At 39.4% G+C, this 19,310-nt stretch overlaps 1 protein-coding gene across 5 annotated transcripts in view; it reads left to right on the forward strand.

Moving 5' to 3' along the window:
• AFF3 (ALF transcription elongation factor 3) overlaps positions 1-19,310 on the forward strand; it is a 335,479-nt gene that overhangs the window by 129,457 nt on the left and 186,712 nt on the right. For all 5 annotated transcript variants that reach the window (XR_011096123.1, XM_068680733.1, XM_068680740.1 and 2 more), the window contains exon 4: positions 18,487-18,531. Coding sequence is in view for 4 of the 5 variants with exons in the window: in XM_068680733.1 (XP_068536834.1) it covers positions 18,487-18,531 (45 nt within the window). In the remaining variant the exon portion in view is untranslated. The remainder of the gene's footprint in view (positions 1-18,486; positions 18,532-19,310) is intronic.

Here is a 19,310-nt window from a genome sequence, read left to right on the forward strand (position 1 = left end):
TGACCTAAGGTCAAACAGGAAGATTTTCTGGAGCCGCTATTCCTTCTGGAGCCTCTATTCCTTCTTTGTGCTTTATTTTTGGACAACCAACTGAACAGACTCATTTGTAGCAATACAAAGGATCCATGAATCTGTGTTTCAATTGTAGTGTAAAAAATTAGGTAAAACTAGTTACTGAAATGCATGTGTGTTTGTGAAAATGAAAGTCAATGGAAATACAGACAGTGTACCTAGGTCTGTATGTGCACAAAGATGGGGAAGGCAGACCTTTCATCTAGTAGCTCCTCTGTGTTTGAAGACTAGTCACGCAAAGCATAAACTCTGCTTCTGTTTCATATGACTCTCTCCTACAAGTTGAGTGTATTTGAAGTGTCTTCAAATGTATTTTCAGCTCCAGAAACTTACTCTGTGGGCATAAAGTCTGTCCTTAATTTGTAAATTACTGTCTTCATTTATAAACTGCTATACTGTACGCATTTATTTTAATCAGTCACTGCAGTTATGAATGCCAGTCTGATTTCTGAATCAGCACTCAAAGATAAATGATAGATGGTTTATTAAGTTCTCTCATCTAGGGTTCATGATGCTTAATTTTCTTAAGTGATAATATTTCATACTATAAACCTGATTTTTTTTTTCTTCTTTCTGCTTAGGGGAGTTTAACCTAATTACATATGTGGTCTCTTTAACAGTGCAGTGTGGAGCCATCACTCAACTTCCATAAATCATTATTTTAACTTTTTTAGGAGAAACTCTTCAAAAGGTCACCTGTCATCAGAAATATTCTAGCTAAAAGTTGCAACACTTAACTGTCTTTAGGTTCTCCTAACTCAATTACACCAATGCATCACTCATCTCTCTCTGGGTTTGCTGTAGAAGCATTGGTCTAGGGGCATTTTTTGGATCCTTGGCAGCCAGGCACCCTACATGTACTTACCTCTTTCACAGCTGGATGGTTTCATTGTAACCCCTGGTGTCTCTCTCCAATATTTTGACCTCATAAAAGCATAATGTCATTGAATGTTGAGATTTTATGGTAATTTATTCTGAAGATTCTGGCTTTTAAATCTTCCACATACAGTTTAATAACACGATTCTTGTCATCAGGCAAACTTTACTTCCTCTGTTAATATTTTCATCTTCATTTTACATAAACACAAACATATATAGATAAAATAATCTGGAAATGATTTACAGAAACATTGTATAAAGAGGAAGAGAAGGAAAGAGGCAGATAACAAGACAACTAAAGATTAATCATGGCAAAAACAGACATGCTTTTTTTTTTTTTTTCTTTCCCCATTCCTGTTATATTTTTGTTTGGACTGGCTCCAGAGAAGCCCTATTCCTTGTTGCTCTTGTTGTGTGTGTGTTCATGCATAAATTCAGGTCAAGTATGAAACCTCTTTGCTACATTCCTGGTAAGAATGTGTAATGTCCGTATCAACAGATAACAAGAAATCGGAACTAATTTAGCTCATGACCCTGGGTTCTTTTTTTCTGCCATTACCAAAAAATATGGCGTTTGCTTAGTTGTTAATGTATGCAGTTCAGTAAATTAGAGCTGCTTGAAATTTCTCTTAATCCTTTCCCATTGAGGGTTTCCCTGGACTAAGTGACGCTGAGTAAAACAAAAACCACATGCATGCACAGGTTTCTGAGATTTTCCGGATCAAATATAATTTAAGGGGCACAACATCTTTAAATGAGGTTTTTGTTTTTGTTTTTTAAATTAGTGCACCAAAAGCACCAATGAATAAACACTGTTTACTGAAAATATGCTTTGCTTGAACTTGGCCATTAAAGTATACAAGGGCTGAGGGGTTATTTTGCAATGAAAGAATGAACCAATATATAAGGATAAAAGTAGAAAAATGGTTTAACACACAGCACAAAGATGTTTTTGAATGAATCAGTCTTTGCTATTTAATTTACATTTTGAGGGCTCATTAGGATGATGAATGACACTGCTGGAGAATAAAACATACTTCCTGAACAAAAGAAAATCTCTGTAGCCTAATAACATTTTATGCCAGCACTTACATTTGTCAGAAGTGGATGCTATTTATCCCTATGATTATTTAAAAATCATTTTTATTGTCCTTTGTGCTGTGTCCTCTTCTGGGAATTTTAATTCAGAGTTTGACACCTACTTATTAACTTCCATGAAGTATGGAGTACAAAGGCTTATACTATATAAAGAATTCTAACCAGCCATGTTTATATTGCCTGCAGCTGTATACAAATTAGCTCAGTTTGGATTCATCTCTCTTAGAGATGGAAAAAATTTGAGTTGTGTAACCTTTACCACCCCAACAAAGTAAATGGGAATTGAGCGTGGCTGACCTGGACGTATCAGGAGACAGCAGTAAGTCAAAAGAGCAAAGAGGAGGAATTTATGGCATTAACATAATGAATTAGGAATCTCTACAAGTTGAAAACATTCATTTCTCTTCCTTCCTCCTCTGGAAGGATGAGGATGAAATAAGAATGCTAATATTTCAAACCTCAAGCCAATCCACTCCTTAATCAGTAAATAATTACTTGCTGTCTTGCCTTCTTTAGTGCTTAGGCATGCCTATACTCTAGAGTCAAAGGTATGCAAATACTGGAAAACAGACTATCTCTGGAAAAATGTCAAAATATTTTGGTAAATTATACACTATTACAATAATTGCATTTCTATAGTTTGTCTTAGAAAACACATTGCTTTTTCACCAAACATTAGGAATAAGAACTTTATTGTGTGCAAACTGTAATTTCACTGGTATTCCCTCTTCCACACTTCCTGCAGTAGATCTGCTCAGCAGCAGTGATATCCAACCTTAAAGGTGGAATAAGTCAAGGGCTTCATTTGCCTTGCTGAGGGAGTGCTCCGGTTGCTCGGGTAGCTTTCTGTGAGTGCATGTAAAAGAAGATGACACAGTTTTGCTTTGTTCACTGTGCTATGAGATGGGAATGTTTTATCTTGTGGTCATTACTCTTCCCAAATCCATTCTCATCTTCTTGCAAGAAGTCCATCTGACAATAAAACAGGTTGCAGAAGGCAGGAAATATTATTTCCTTACATCTAACCCTGCAGATTCTCAGGTTGATTTTTGCATGCATGAAACGGTACCAGTCATCTAAAAGGTGGGATCCCAAATTAATGATCATTTTGATTTCTGAGAGAACTTCCAGTCCACCACAGATATTTCCCTTAGATTTTTGGCACTTCATATTTTGTGGACAATCATATATAGGAGAAAATTACCTTGGTAACATTCCATAACCCTGTGGCATCTGTCCCTGTAATCAGTAGCAGACACAAAGATTTGGCTCAGTTCCCTTACAAAAGTGTGCGAGAAGTATGTCATGGTACAAACTGCTGTTTGGAGAGCTGCTATTGAGTCCCCGTGTGGTCACAGCCCACGGCCTGACCCAAAGCACACATGAGTTGGTCCAGCATGTACCATGTGCTGTTCCCCATCCCTTAAAGGCCTGCATCTGAGAAACCAGCTTAAAGTCTGCTGTCTTGACCTGGAAAAGCAGGTCTCATGAAGACAGGCCTGGTTATTTTCAGAATACCCATTGTAGGTATTTAAGGTGTTTTTAAGGGGATTTTTTTGTTGTTGTAGTCGATACCCTCATATCCTGGTGGAATTACATTCTGCCCACTGAAAACACTTTCTAGCTCTTCAGATTGCAAAATGTTCTCTTTATTATCCTTCCTAAAATATATATAGTAGTGCCCATAAAGAATAGCAGCCACATTACATATTTAAACTCATAAATGTCACTACATATCTACATGTACTATACTACATACACATACTTTTACATATGTGTTTCTGTTTGTGTGCTTGTGATGTGCTATACAGGCCTTCATAGTTATGTGCATGTGTGCAAAGTACAGATTGTTGCAGACTTAACCAAGACAACCCCAATTAATCCTTTTCAGCCATCACATGGCAGGACATGCCACTTTCAGAAATCACATCTTTGGTGTTAGTAACCTTGATCTATCTCCAGACTGCATTCAGGCACAGGTAGTAGGTTACTCTGGGTATGCTCAGGGTGCACTCACCACCGCTCGTGCTTGTACCCACAGGGAGGTCTGACTCACAAGTGGGCACAGATGAAGGGTTCCTGCCTCTGCTGTAGGGATCCACTGACTGTTTATGCAGCAGCAGCAGCAACTGCAAAACTGCAAATTGCCAAAATCAGTGCTAGTTTATTTTAATATGCCAGACTGTAAACTGTAGCAATTTAGCAGCTGCTCTGCAAGCAGGGACCTCCGAGAGAGCATCGGTAGAGAGAGATAAGGATGGAAATGTAAGCTTGGCTCCTTCCTCATTCATGCTGGTTTTTCTTTTTTAGCTCAGAGGTACAGACATTCTGGGTAGCAAATGAACCAACATGCTTTTGCAAAGGCAGAGGTTTGATTTAGGAATTATTTTCTAGGAATGAGGAATCCCATTATTTCCTTGTGTCTTGAATTTCTGTACAGTGCCATCAACAAGGTAACTTGGGCAGTGACTGCACGATGACTTAATCTCCATGGATTAAGAGCTGCAGGCATTCAGCCCATAGTTTTTGACTGAATTCCCTTCTGCAGGTATTTAAAATCCTGTTGTGTTTATAGCATAAATGTATACAAAATTTAAATCAGCTGGGGATTGCTCTTTAGTGTGGATTTTTCCTGCAGCCCTACAGCAGAGTTAAGAGAGATGGGCCAGCTCTTGACTGCCAGGGCTGTGTGTTTCCATGCACAGAAACAGCCAAAAATCCTTGCATGCAGTGCTTGCTACCGTATCTGGTTTCATAGCTGTGTTTCTGCAGCAGAAATAGGATCATTAAAAAAAAAAAAAAAAAAGCCAGTTTGCCAAAAACGTTCCTCTCTATTCTTCACTATGTATCACTCCAGACAGTACAGGAGCATCCATGATTCTGTGCATTTTCCTCATCCTTTACCTGCCCCACTATTTTGCTGGGCTGCTGGGATCTTAGAAATCTGCAGATAAAATGTGTAGAAAATGCTCTCGGAAGTATGACTGGGGAAACAGAGACAGAAAGTTGAAGGAATACCTTAACAGTATGCACAGCTTTTTGCTTCTTCTACATTATCATCATGTCTTATTACCCAGTGTCCCTGCATGGGGACATAGGTCCGTAGCCTTAAGGCTAAGAGCAGTTTTGCCCTTTTCTCCTTCCAAAAAACAACTGGCACCTAAAGCTCTGAACCCTTCACCAAAGAGTTAATTCTCAGGGGAATGAGCCACTCATCATTTCTTCAACAAACAAACAAATAAAGAAAAGATACAAGGGCTTGATCTCTTTAATGCGCATTCTTTAAAAACCAGAGTGCAGACTAAACATAGTAATCTGATGATTACAAATTACTCAGTCCCATAAACAAAGCATGACAACTGATGACAATGTGGTATCATATATCATAAATGCACAGCATCCTCTCTCATCCAAAACAAATAGTTTGGAGTATTTCAAACCCACAACAAATATATTTAATGCAGATTGCTGTGAAACAATGTGTGTTTCTCTGTTTCTAATGGTGTATAAAAAAAAAAAAACAGCCAAGGGCTTTCTGTGTTTTATGCATTGTATTCATTTATGCTGCCAATTCTACTTATTATTCTACTATTCTGATTTGAGAAAAAAATAATTCAAGGTTTTCTGTATTTCAAACAGTGCTCAATGCATGTACATCTTAAAATTATAGCAGATGGTTTGTAAAGTAAATTATGAGACCCTAACATAATTCCTGTGTTCCTGATAGATTTCTATTCTTGCTAGTTAAAGTATTGATCACAACCCTTCTATATCCATCGGTAGCTTGTTATGCGAGGCAAATCAGCTGCCATTGTTACTGATACAGAAAATCTCCCTGGGTAACCCATGATAGGTTTATTACATAGGAAGCTTTGATCCTCAGGACTCAACTAAGATATTTAAAGTTCTTACAAAGGTGTGCTGGAGTCTGCAATACACATTCAGATGTCTGCTGTCAAATGACTCCTATTCAGCAAACCTGTATGAGCCACGTTTGAAAGTGAAACAGAAAGATGACACCATTCATATCTTGGCTTTTTGAGAGGTCTTTGTGCTCCCCTGCCTTTTGGTAGCTGACAACTCATTCCAGGCCCTATCAAAGTTGCATAACAGAATTTGTAAAAAGCTACACAGAAGGGTTTAATGTGTTGAGAACAAATAACTTCTTTGTAGATACCCACCACATGATCAAAGAGATGGAGGGTAATAGACCCAGGACTTCAGTTACCTTCAGTTATGTCGGGGAACAAAAGAATAAAATAAAACAGTGAAAGGCAGCAGAGAACAATAAAAAGGAAAATACTAACAAGTTTAAAGGATTCAACATCCTGAAACATGAATAAAAGCCACTGAGGTAAATTCATCAAGATCACTTAACAGTGAAGCTTGTGGTTTCTTGGCTCAAAGGCTTTCCTATCGTACTCACGTTTTTGCACATGTAGTTAGAATTTGGGGTGCCATAAGACCTTCTAGTTTTTAGAGGGACAGAGATCTACCCCTGCTGCTTAAAAAATGCAGATTTGTTGTACTTGACCTAAATGGAAAATTTTGTGAGCTGGAGCAGTATTGCAGATTTTTTCCCCATTCAGCTTCTATTTAAAATTAAATAGGGCTACACTGAACAGTTGTTCCTCTAGAGACAATATATGGCCAGTTCTTAAGTGAAGGATCACCTCGGCTGTTCAAAATAAACAAACAAACAAATAAATAAAATTTCAAGAGCCAGCTCACTTTTTTGAATACAAACAATGAAAGCTTTGGAAATCAAAACCAAATCAAACCTAAGAGCAACCTAACCTTTCCAAGAAAATTCACAGACACCTCTAGTGCAACTTAGCACTGATTGTTGTCTGCAACCCAATAAAAATTAACCCATACCATCACTGCTCTTTTCTCCTTTTTATTTTCTCCCACTCTGTTGTGTGTTGCGTGCATGCAAATGCTGTTGCATACAGGATTTAAAGTCTTTTTTTTTTTTTTTTTGGCAGTAATACTGTGAAGAGAGTAGTTGTCTGTAGGCAACAGACAGGGCATTTCAGTCCTTGTGCCAGTCCTGCTCCTATGGCACTACACTCCTATAAAGTGCCTTATTGCTAGCTTTCCACATTAAAAAGAAAACCATTAATGTGACAGTGATAAGTATTTACTGCCCCTGACTTACATGGCCAATAGTCGTGGTTTGTACAGTTTTGTATTTCTGGGGTTTATAAATGATTCTCCATTAGCCTTTAGTTGTGTGGGAGAGCTGTATGCAAACTTATGGGGACTGGCAAATTTCTACTGGAAGGGTAGGCAAACTCTTCCAAAGACACACAAACAGGAAAAAAAAAGTGAGGCCAGTTTTTCTTTCTTTCTTCTTTCTTTCTGTATTTCATTGTTACTTGTAAGAGCTACAAGCAAAAAGAAAGCCAGAAGCATTGTGACCTTCAGATGAAATATACACTTTAAAAGGAATGCCAACTTGAGAATATATGGAAATAAGAGAAAAGTGAAAGCCCAAAGAGAAAGGACTAAGTTAATTTAAAGATAACCTTTTGTCCTCCAAGTCTGAGGAACCAGTGTGTCACTCATCAAAAAATGTGAACTAGTAGTATGCAACTAGTTGGAAGCTGCCTAGAAGCTTCCCCAAACTTGTTATATAATTTATGCTCCTGATTCTGGTCTTCTGATTGCCCAAACCATAGTGTATGGGCATGGAGCCCACAGGAAAACAGGGATGAGTGCTGGGCAGCTGCCACTCCTTGGGGCAGATGGTTTTAGGGATGTGGAAGTATCCTGAGTTCTGGAGACAAGTACTCTGCAAGGTAGCACAGTGCTGCCCAGTTCTCGCCAAGCTGGTCAAAGGGCTTTTGTCCCCTCGTGAAGAGAAACAGTAGGGCTTGCAGAGATTTGGTGGGAAAGTAAGACTTCCAGTGGGATTTGAAGAGGGGGGGGCAAGGAAAACAAAACAAACAAACAAAGTCGAAGGTATTTGTCTACAATGCAACTTTATAGATATGCTGAATTTGTTGATTCCCATATCAAGGCTACAGTTGATAAGATCAGACCCTGGCTTGGCTGGTTTGGTCATTTTCAAGAAACATTTTTTTCAAAGGAATTTGTATGGTGTATACATATATATATATTTGTCATGATATATTCACGGTATCACACACATTCTTAACAGAAAGGAACTGGAATGTCTGAGCCTTGAGACCTTACAGCATTGACATTTTTATTTGAGATTTCACATGTCTTATTAACTCTGCAAAACCTTTAGAGAATACTATTTTTCAGTAGCTGTGCAGTGAGTGTGTTCCCATCAGTCTGTCAGGGACCACAGTATGGCTGGGTTTTTCTTTCGACTTTCAGGAATGCTGAGAGCACAATAAAGCTCTGCTGAGATTTTCTCTGCAGCTTGGAGAATTGTGCTATTTGTCAACTTCCACGCCGAGAATCACCTGAGTGGACCAGAAGTGTCAAGGGACTGCTTTAAAGATGCAGATGCATTTGATTGCTCGTCTTCACTGATAAATCTTTGGGTATCCAGTAGCAAATTACACCCTTCATGGGAAAATAGGTGTCCAGGTCATAATTACCATGACCAGAACATGTTTTTGCTGCCTTAGCAATGAGACTGAGCTGTGATTCTCAAACCACTGCTTATCACAGTTACTTAAAAATAACAGATTTCTTTTTAACTCCCAATCCTGATCCATGTTTTCCATGAAACAATTATATTTTGTGTAGAACAAGGAAAGTGATGTAATATAAGTGTTTCAGGCCAAAATTGGTTGACTTCAAGTTACAGTCCAAAAAAGAAAGGAAATATACATGAGTTTTGCCCAGACAAGGCAGAAAAAGTGGTTTCTCTCTGGATTAGCATAGATTGTTTAACTCTGCTGTCTTCATGGCCAGATGCTCAGTGCTCTTCAGACCTGCTCTGCCAAGGGTTCTTGATGGTTGCTGCCCTCACCACCAAAGCATTTGTTTTGAAAGGATGAGCTTTTTTTTTTTACTGGGAAGAAGACAATGTCAAAGCCAAAACTGTCTGCTTTTCAGATGTCAGTGACATCTTTGGACTAGAAAAAAGCTTTGGTAGAAAGCCAAAAGTTACTCTGGTCTCCCAGCCACAGAGGCTTTTACCTGTTAGGGTAGGTCAGGGACTCAGTCTCCAAAACTAAAAATGCAGTTTTCAGCAATAGGCATAAATGGAAAGAAACCTTTTCTCTCAGTGTAGCAGTTGATCATGAGCTAAAGGCTGGTGTTACCTTCTGGAGATACAGGGTGCTGCTCAGTGTTTTGGACTCTGGGCTGTCTCTTGAAGATTCGGTAATCCTATTCTAGCCCTTAGTGAAAGCCAGACCTTTCCTGGCCCTATCTTTGACTGAGGTAGTGGGTGAAGCATCAGCTTTGTTCCTCACCATGGCAGAAAACACCCTTGTTTCCTTTGTCCTGTCCCCTGTCCTCAGTTTTATTAAGCAGATGTTCACCCTGATTTTTAATATAGCAATTCAATGATAATCTCTATCCTTTTGACTTAGAAGAGGTATTGTTCACATAATGATGTTTTATCAACATTGAATTCCTCATGACAGATTCTGCTTCTTATCCCCGCCACCACCGCCCAAAGGACAGGTTTTTCCCCATGAGCCATTTCTAGATGTATATAAATAGTCTTTAACAAACACCTGATAGATGTTGCTCTTCCCATCAAGCCCTCATCTGGGGCTTTCTTCTATCAGGGGTCTTTTGTGGGAGAGATTTCTGCAGAGCTCTGTACTGTAAATCCATATATATGTAAGAGGATTAACCCTTTCTGCATGATAGTTTGTAATCACATAACCTTTAGCTCAGTGGGAATGAATACCAATTATCATTTATAAACAGTTCCTCTCATTATGCGCCTATTTATGGCATCTTTTATAGCTTGCTAATTACAAGCACACAAACAGAAATGTTTGGAGTTAAATAATGTAAACAGGGATGTAATTGATTTTCATGTTGAATAGTTTTTATTGATTTATTGTTAATTAACATTTTAAAGGATCTCTTGGCAAAATAATCCATTTAATTTATTGAATATTATGCTAGATGATGGTATATTCATATTAAAATGTCACAAAAAGATTAACATTTCCACAATACTTGTTTTCCCAACTGTTGCTGCTTTACAGATGTTATATAGTCTCCCCAAATGAACACAGACAATACACTAAATGCAATCTATTGATCTCAGACCAGGTCCTAGCGGATAAGCGGCCACATCACTAAAAATAGTGCATTCCAGTTGACACTAATTGGCCATCCGTGTAGCAGGGAGGATGGGCATCTAATGGGGAGCCAAACTGATCTCTATCACACACAGGGCAGGCTCCTTGGGGCTGCTGTGGAAGCACCGCGTGGGCTAAGGGGAGAAGCCCTTATATTTGCAAAAAAGCCTTATCTGCTGCAAACCCCAATCACTCTGGGGTCCATAATGGAAATTTTCCAACAGATAGACAGCTGTGTCAAACAACTAGTCAGTTAATAACACTCAGAGTATGCATACAGTGCTGTAGAAAATGTAATAAGCTGAAGGCATTTCCAGAGGACCCTGCTGGCTCTTTCTAGTTTTCGGATGGGAAGGGGGCTGTGGAATCCATTCAAGGGGCTGTTGACACCATTTTGCTGAATGCCAGTTGCCTTCAGGTTACTTGCTCAGCACCTCCCAGGACTGAGCACGTAGAAAGGATTAAAACTGCGAGTTGCAATCTTCATTACTATCATCCCAATATATTCCTCAGATGAGTAGCAAGAAAGTGTAATCACATCAGCCCCTATTTTTTCATTAGTGAAGAAAAACATTAATATACTGTGACATGGTATTGATTTGATACAATCAATCTTTCCCAATAACAATAAAACCTTTATATTTTATTAATAGAACAATGCAGTTCTTCTCCATTACAGCTCCCTTTTATTGTTGCTGGGTCACAGTGTAATTCTGATGTGTTTAGCTTTTTTTCTTTTTTTATGAATATAACGTAAAAGCCTGTAAAATTGTTCCACCAATCTGCCAGTAGGTTTCATTTGAGGCTCCCAAGCATCTTTTATTAGATGAAATGTTACCAGTGCAGCTCCAGTAATTGATTGTTTGATGGCCCTCAGGGGTGGGGAGGGTGAAGAGGTTTCAGAAGGGTTCTTGTCCTTTCAGTCTCTTGATTTTTTTGTGATGTGAACTTGAACTCAGACCATCAGTGTGAGGAATCCTACCCTAACCTTTCCAATCCTGGCTAGACCCACTGCTTCTAAATCCTATCTAAACTACTTGCCTAAGTTCAATAGAAGCCCCCAGCAGCAATCCAGACTGTGGCCCCTCAGCATCACCTCACTTTCTGACCCTGGGATTTCCATACTTAGTTAAGTTACCATATTCCTCTTATTTAAAAAATAAAAATATAATCCAGTGAGTGCCTTTTCTTCTACAACCACAGTAAATCCATTTTCACCTAGACATTGGCCTGGACATCCTTGGCTCTTGGCTCTTCGGGTCTGCATGTAGGGCCAGCATAGCCTGAGGCTGGTGATACTCTGGATTGTGGCTTCATTAACTCCTCTGCAGTTTCCCTTCTCAGAGGCTCTGGCCTCCAGAAGCTGCTGTCCTGCCCCAGTTGTGGGTGAGCTGCTGAGCAGGCTGTTCTGAGCGAGTGTCACTTACTGTGAATAAAAGGCACTCTTGGCAAATTAGCTTCTCCTCTCTTGTGTGCATGGCAAGTCTATTCTAATTTTCTATTCCACATTTCTCTCTCTTTGTGGATATTTTTGATTCATCTTCTTCGATTAGATGGAATATCTCCCAGTTCCTGGTACAAGACTGGGGCATGACATTCCAGTTACAGCGAGACCCCCAATTAGTATACACGGATACTTCCATTCAAGCAAATGGCTTTCATCGCTTGCTCTTTATTCATCTTTTCTTTTCTTGGAATAAAATCTTTGTTAACCTTTCTCCTCTTCCCTTTTGAAGCAAGAGCAATGTTGCAAGATCCCATGGTAGGAAAAATAATCCCCATTATAAATATGAAGACTGTTTCAAAAAGAGAATGAGCATATTAAGGGCAACAGTTTATTAACAGTCACTGTAAATTAGATGGCTTTAATAACTTTAATTAGTGCAACACTTTCTGACACAGAGCTTGAGCAGAATTCAGCCATTCATCCCCATCTCCCTCCTGCACATCTCAGTGTCTTAGGAAATAGCAGCAATTCCTTGTAGTAAAAGTGAAACAGCTCCTATCACAGCAGTGCAGAGCACAGGAGAATACTCTATCAAGACTGTGGCCACTGGCACTCTAAATCAGTAGAAAGGAACAGCGTGATTGCAAAGCAAAGCTTTCAGAAACCAGGAACAACAGAAAATCCAGCTTCCTCAGCAGTCTTTTCATTTCTCTTTTCTTGGCATAACTGTGCACTGTCCAGTCCTGCTTGCTTGCACACTCGGTGAGCTACGAGGACCCTTGGCCATTGAACTGCGGGGAGATGGGCAGCATTACTGAGGCCAGTGAGTGGTATGGGGGAACAGCAGTGTGCCCCAGCTCCCTGACACAGCCTGCTTAAAGTAGAGGGAGGCACTGCTGATGGGAAAGCACTTCACCCATGAAGGTCCGGTCCCATTAGTCATGGAGAAAAAAGAGGCCATTTCAGACTCCGATCTGGTCAGATGTTCTGTGTGCTTAGTCATTTCCCATATTGACCCTGTCCATTTTTCAGTACTGAAAAGTGCCTGCATATGTATGTATGCATCCTATTTTATTTTTTGTTTGGAGAAAACATTTTTTAAAGTCAAAAATTACCAAAGTGAAACATTTCAATATTTTGTTTTAATGACTTCTTGATTTGGAGCTCTATCTTTTTTTTTTTTTTTTTTTTTTTTTTTGACTACAATTTTTAATTACATTTATTTAAATTTGGTATTAAAATATTTCAAATAGATCATACCTTCATTTCTCAGCTGGACTGAAGTCCACTTTCTAAAATTTCATTCTGCAGGCAATGCCACACTGTTAATATTTTGTAATGGGACATTAAAATAAAATTAACATCGCCAATGGGACAAAGTCTACACCTCGGTGTCTGACCCCCAGTTCAGAACAAAAATGAATTCCAAAGAGTGGACATTTCCTGAAGGACAAAAAAGTGAGTTTGTAGCAGGTTCAGATCTAATGTTTTAACTAGCCCACCTTTCCTGAGGTCAAAAGTCCTGCGTGTCTCCAGAGAATCATGGGTCTACCTTATAGAGAGCTTTTAAAGATCTACCATGTATTAGGAAATCAACAGCAAGTTAAACCTTAAATGTCTACAAAACTTTACAGGGCATGTGCAAATTAATTTTGCATAAATTAATTTACATCCTGGCTGTTTCTCCACAAACGCCCCAAAAGTCATCTCTCAGGTCTCAGGCACATTTCCTTGCTAAACGTCATCATTTTACTCCATAAATTGAAGGTGTTGAGACCTCTTCAGAGAAATGATTGAAGGGAAATTTTGGGGAGGGCAACAGTTCTCCATGACCCAACAGGCAGAGGCCACACATGTGAGCAAGTAAAAAGATAAGGAAAGCACCTACCAGCTTTGCCCCACAAAAGTAATCTAACAAAAATAAAGTTTGGGAAAAGCACATCTGTATGATGCAAGGAATGATGAACATGCATCTGGATGTAGCACTTCCAGAGAAATGACTGCCAGAAAAAATTAGGACTGGGGACTCTCGTTTCATAATGGGAATGAATATTTTTCTTTTTTTTAAGCACACAGCTGTTTCCTTGCATTGATGTGTCCTGGATCTCCCTGCGCTTATCTTTCCCATATTGTTTATTTTACAACTTGTGAAGTTCTTCTGTAAGAACTGGATTACACACAAAATGTTACATATGTTTATGCGTGCGTGTGTAACTCCATACTGTTATGGTCCTGCCTGGCCAAGAAACATTTCTGATGTGCTTTCAAATCAAGGTCTGCCCATGTGGGTTATTTTGTTATTTTTTATTTTTTTTCCTCCAATCTTTGGCTTGTGCCAACACTTCCTGCCTGATATCTCACTTTGGGCAGCAGAGCTGGGCACATGATGGCCAATGATGACAGGTGAATGGCAACCCAATGCGACACAGCAAGCCTGGGTCACGAATAGAGCAGCGAGGCTGCTGAGTGTGCACCTCAGCCTCCCAGAGATCTTAATCATGCCTAATTTGTGTTGGAGGCTAAATTCAGTAACTCCCGGAGGCTTTGTAAGAGCAAAGAGCACAAATAGAAATAAAACCAAAGGCTTGCACCACAGAAATCTCCTAGGCTAAACTGAAAACAGATTCTGGCAAAAGATTTCTCTTTCTTTTCTTAATGCAAAGATTTGAAAGGAGGGAATCAGAGGCAGGCAATTTCTTTCTGAGGATCTGAGGAGTTTCTTTATATACCTCCATGTGAAATCTGTTGGTAAAGGAAGAAAAAATAAAGTAATGCTCCGAAATAAAATTTGTACAGATGTAGTCTTTTTTTTTTTTTTTTTTTGTGAAATGACATCCTGTTTCTCAAGGAGCTGGTGTAGCCTTTAGTCAGCCTCGTTTCTTACGGTTCTCTGTGCTTTGCATGGTAATTAGCTCTGTGCGTTATCAGCAGCGCGATGCTCCCGGCTGTTTCTCCAGCAGCTGCTGCCGTGCTCCTTGGCAGCAGCTCCTTGCAGCCTCCTGCCTGACGATGTACCACCGCACGTGTGTGCGCACACTTACTGATCCCCTGCCCACACTGGTTGATAAGAAAAGGCAATGGGTACAGCAGCATTGCAGGGAGAAGAGGCTTGAGTCTGCTTCCCCTAACAGTTCACCAAGGGTCGCCAATATTTAGCTATTTTTTTCTCCAATATGGTTCATTGGAGGGCCAGATAGGCAAATTTCTTATGAAAGACCTCAAAATGCAAACAAGCTGGGTTCGTCAATGTCAGGATGAATACAGGGTAGCAGTTCAGCAACTTAGGGAACAGCAGCCTCAAAACCTTTTTTTAGAAATTATTCAAACATTTGTTGTGCAAGTGTTCTGTGGCATGTACACTATGAAGAGGGTGGAATGACTGCCCTGTGTAGACTGCAGGCACTTTGACATCATCCATTTGCAGGTGCTGCATCATGCAGACAGCACCAGCACAACATTGTATGGATCAGGCAGGTCCACTCATGCAAATACAGCTCTGTGCAATTTGGTGTCCACATCTCTGCTTTTTAATTCAGATTTCAATAAATATTTATTAGTAGGTTTTTTTGTTTTGTTTTGTTTTGTTGGTTTTTGTTTGTTTGTTTTTTGTAGTTATAATGCAACCATGAAGTTATATTCAGCTTGTCAGATTCACAGGCAGTGATGGTTTCCCTGTAGTGTAAGCAGAGATATAGTGGAGAAGAGAAGTTTTAAGAATGAGAATGGGGAATCTTTTCCAAACCCAGGGCTCAGACACCTTTCAGACCTGTCCTAGGTCCCACAACACTCTGCATTGTATTATACAATAACACAAAGCAAAACATTATGGCTGCAAGCCACATGAAATAGACATTGCCTGTTGCATGTAAAACATGGACTCTAACTTCTCCACCCTTACTCTAGAAACTTTCATATTAACAGTATTGGAAGATACTTACAAGCAAGTCAGGATTCAAAGCAAAAATAAATTTATAAACTTATGTTTGGCATTCAAAAGATTAAGAACAAAGAGGACAGTGTAGAAATCATTTGTTTTTATTTTTTCCAAATATTACTTTAATTTGTTCATAACATCTTTGGTCTTGCATTTCCGGATTTATTTTTGCCTTTTGAAAGTCACTGTGATCATACTAAGAGGGAGAAGTGAAAAGATTTTTTACTCTCTGCCCAGAGATTTGATTTGCTGGGGAGTATAGCTATAGTTTTAGTTCTGTGGTAATGGAAAGTGTGATTTCTTACTGATGAGCATCTGCAGACTTATTTCATTACACTTCTAGGAGGAATATTTAATTTTGAAACAGAAGCTCGTTTCTAAACTTACTCTGAAATACCCTGTTGCCAAATATACCTTCGGTAACTTTGCCTTGACTAATAATAATAATAATAATCTGTATTTTATCATCTATGCATTTTATACAGCATAAGGTGATAGGTCATCTCATGCCTCTTTGTATAAGATGGCAATGGAAGAAAATAGTGAACTTTGTGTAGGACAGCAGATTCATTGCTCTGTAGGCAAAGCACAGAGGATCAGGAATTTATACTCCCCACTGTATTTAGTGGGATCATAGAATAGATCAACTGAATGGTTTGGGTTGGAAGGAACCTTAAAGTTCTTCTTGTTCCAACCCCTCTGCCATGGGCAGGGACATCTCTGACTAAATCAGACTGCCCAAAGCTCCATTCAACCTGACTTTAAACACTTCTAGGGATGGGGCATCCACAACTTCTCTGGACAACCTGTTCCAGTGCCTCACCACTCTCTGAGTGAGGAATTTCATACTAATATCTAATCATAATCTACCTTCTTTCAATTTAAAACCATTATGCCTTGTTCTATTACTACATGCCCTTCCTTTTGTCATGGCATCCCTTCCTTCTATCATGTCAACTGTACGACTCAGCTTGGTGTCATCCACAAACTTGCTAAGAGTGCACTACATTGCACTGTCTATGTCATTAATAAAGTTATTAAACATTACCAGTCCCAATATGGATGCTCGAGGGACACCACTCACCGCTGATCTCCACAAGAATATATACCAGGCTCTAGGGAAGGAAAAGAAGAAAATAGAGGGAAATCCACACAGAAGAGACAAATAAAAAATAGCTAATACAGTTTCTAAAATTCTAAAATATCCAGAGATTGTTGTGCAGTTTCTATAAGCATGTTTCTGTCTGTCCTGTTAGCTTCATTGACAACATGAACCATTTTGTTTGGTCTCCTACCCCAGCGGCAGGGAAGGTGGGACACAGCATTGTGCAGCTCATGGAGACACTGGTGTGATGAGAACAGGCCTGTCTGAATGGTACTGCAGCTGCTCTTTAGCTTCAGTACACAGGACACAAGTAATTCTACACAGACTGACTTTGTAGTACGCTTAGCTCCTTTCCCTTTGAAATCAGCGGTGTAACTCCCGGTGACTGTAAAGCTGAAAGGATGTGTTACACCAAGAGTTAATGCAATTCATTTGTCTAACAATCAAGGGCCATACTCAGCAAAGATCAGCTAGAGTGCTGGCAATAAAGACCTTATAACTTTTTATGAATTGGCGTGAAATAACAGCCACAAAAAATTATGAAACATAAATTGTTCCCTAGCATATGCATGGCTGTGGTGCTTCTGACCTTGGTTACAGGTGCTAGGCTATGGGAGGCTGTGAATTCAGGCCTCCTTGGTGACACAGCTCAAGCTGGGGAGTGGCAGTGGTGACATTCAGGAACACAGACTGGCTGATTGTATCATTGGGGTCTGGTAGGCACAAAGACGCCCATTTCTGAAAGTTTTTGTGTACCTAGATACAGATATGGCACAGAAGTATGGTTTCCAGCTGACAAGGACATGGTTTAGTGAGTGATATTGGTAGTAGGGTGATGGTTGGACCAGATGATCTTGAAGGTCTCTTCCAGCCTTAATGATTTCTATGATTCAAAAACTCTTTACTTTGGGAATTTTTCAGGGAATTTCACAGCACCACAGAGTGGCTGAGGATTTCAGGGCCCTCTGGAGGCCACCGAGCCCAAGCCCTGCCCCAGCAGGGCCACCCAGCGCAGGCTGCCCAGGCCCATTTCCAGGCGGCTTTGGAAGGCCTCCATGAAGGGAAACTCCACAACATCTCTAGGCAACCTCCAGCAGTGCTCAGACACCCATGACACAAAGAAGCGTTTCCTGGTGTTTAGACAGAACCTTCTGTGATCACAACGGCCATGCTGCCTGCACGGTACTCAGTGTGGCAGCTTGTGTCACAGCCCCTGCAGCTCTCCTCTCAACATCACTGCTGCCTGTACACTATATATTGTCAGACTTCACACAGGCAGTATTACTGCAGTCTTCCCTGAACAAAGGATACAGACAGATGTTATTTATTTAATATAAATAAAGGCACATATTGGATCTATGTACAGGCACTAACTGTTTTGCTTATGCCTACTTATAGGCAGTATATCTGAAACAGCATGAACCACACACAAAAGTGGCATAAACAAAATCCTATGAATTTATACAAATATGTGCCAGCATATGTAAACATTGCAAATATCACATCTTCCTGTGGTGATGATGGGGAATAATTTGAGAATTTTCAGCAGTGCAACTTTTCAGAGGCTGGAAAGACTTGGCCTCATTTCGAAACTGTAATAGAGTTTGAATATATTTCATGTGACAAGCGTGTCCTCAAACCTGCTATTTGTTATTTCTTTTTAAAACACAAACAAACTCTTTTCTCATTTTGTTTACAGGACAGTGGAACAGGAGATAACAGCTGCATTGAAGAAATATTGCGGGTAGGAATTCTAAAAAAAATATTCTCTTTCTAGTACCATTTTGTTTACTCTAAAAAGGCAAGAGAACAACAAGGATGTTGCAATTACTGCTGTTAAAAATATTATGCTTTTAGATTGTGATCTTTCTAAGGAACAAGTAGGCAAAAATATTCACCCACAACAAAATAAATAAATAAATAAATGAATAAATGAATGAATAAAAAGAATTGAAAATCTGTGTTAGCAACCTTCTAGAGCCTCTGGATTTTGCTGCTACTTTGTGCCAGTGTGGCTGACCTTCATGCATGCAGAAGCAGATAATGGGATAAATTATAAACTGAAATGTACAACGATGTTTCAGGTTTACAAACCATGCAAAGTGCATGTTTCCATTAATCATGACTGTCAAAAATCTTAATTTTGAAGGGAGGTCTAGGAAGGTCATTTTCCACCTGGATTTAATTAGAATCCATTATGTAATGTCATTATGTCCATTATGTCCATTATATAATGACAATGTGCAAAAAATGCAGTTATTTCCATATTTCATTATTATTTCTTTTATCCTAGTAATTTCTAGTTTATTTTCATGGAGCAAATTAATACACAACCAGACAGATCTGAGCTTGAATCAACTTTGATATTGATTATTTTCTGAGGCAGACAAACTAATAAACAGTGAACCATTTTTTATAATTTTAACTCCTGTTCTTTTCAGTTCTTTTTCTACACTGATAATTCAACAATTTGCAATGCTCATATATCAGACATAAGAGTCAGTAAAACACCAAACCAGGTAG

Source organism: Anas acuta, chromosome 1 (genome assembly GCF_963932015.1).
Source record: "Anas acuta chromosome 1, bAnaAcu1.1, whole genome shotgun sequence".
Taxonomy (NCBI): Eukaryota; Metazoa; Chordata; class Aves; order Anseriformes; family Anatidae; genus Anas; species Anas acuta.